This window comes from Etheostoma cragini, chromosome 16, assembly GCF_013103735.1.
Source record: "Etheostoma cragini isolate CJK2018 chromosome 16, CSU_Ecrag_1.0, whole genome shotgun sequence".
Classification (NCBI taxonomy): Eukaryota; Metazoa; Chordata; class Actinopteri; order Perciformes; family Percidae; genus Etheostoma; species Etheostoma cragini.
In genome coordinates this window covers 24,705,809-24,706,795 of record NC_048422.1, presented here as the reverse complement: position 1 = coordinate 24,706,795, position 987 = coordinate 24,705,809, and the positions used below count along the sequence as shown (strand labels likewise).

Genomic DNA, 987 nt, shown 5'->3' with positions numbered 1-987 from the left:
CCCCCCGACCCACCTCCAGCTGCTGGATGGCGTCCTCGGTGTCTCCGACCTCTGAGGTGGAGATAGACGTGTAGTTGGAGTCAGACTCCAGGCTGCTCAGATTGGACGTGGTCCTTCTGTGACCCGGCTGGAACTGGAGCATCATGGGAGAATGAGTTCAAATGTTAGGACTGGAACTGGAGCATCATGGGAGAATTAGTTCAAATGTTAGGACTGGAACTGGAGCATCATGGGAGAATGAGTTCATTCCAAATCACTCACAAATCAAATTGTTATACAACCATTAAAATGAAAGAAAAACTATATTTTCTGTATAAAAGCAGACCTAGAAATGTCCTAAAACTAATGATCTCTCTTAGAAGCAGAACAGTAAATCTGATTATTATTCCTGTAACAACGGTCTGTGTAATCAGAGATCTGGACCCTAGGTAACAGGGATGTGACCTTGCTCAGGGACATCTCCTCCTTCAGGTTCTCGTATCTCTGCTCCAGTCTGGAGAACTCCTGCAGGAGCTTCTGGTAGCGCTGGCGCTCCCCGTCCAGCTCCGTCTGCAGGGACGCCTCGCGCTGGGACGCCTCGCCGCCGTCCCCTGAAACACACAACAACACGCTGACACACAACAACATCCTGAAACACACAACAACACGCTGACACACAACAACATCCTGAAACACACAACAACACGCTGACACACAACAACACGCTGACACACGACAACATCCTGAAACACACAACAACACGCTGACACACAACAACATCCTGACACACACACACAAGAACATCCTGAAACAAACAACAACATCCTGACACACACAACAACATCCTGAAACACACAACAACACGCTGACACACACAACAACACGCTGACACACGACAACATCCTGAAACACACAACAACATCCTGACATACACAACAACATCCTGACACACACACACAAGAACATCCTGAAACAAACAACAACATCCTGACACACACAACAACATCC

General features: G+C 47.7%; 1 protein-coding gene across 1 annotated transcript in view; it reads right to left on the bottom strand.

Annotated features, from left to right (window-relative positions):
- LOC117959774 (unconventional myosin-Vb-like) overlaps positions 1 to 987 on the bottom strand; it is a 26,133-nt gene that overhangs the window by 6,048 nt on the left and 19,098 nt on the right. Inside the window, exons 15-16 of the mRNA XM_034897051.1 lie at positions 445 to 686; positions 14 to 133 (exon numbers count right to left, since the gene is read on the bottom strand). Of these exons, the coding sequence (XP_034752942.1) occupies positions 14 to 133; positions 445 to 686 (362 nt within the window). The remainder of the gene's footprint in view (positions 1 to 13; positions 134 to 444; positions 687 to 987) is intronic.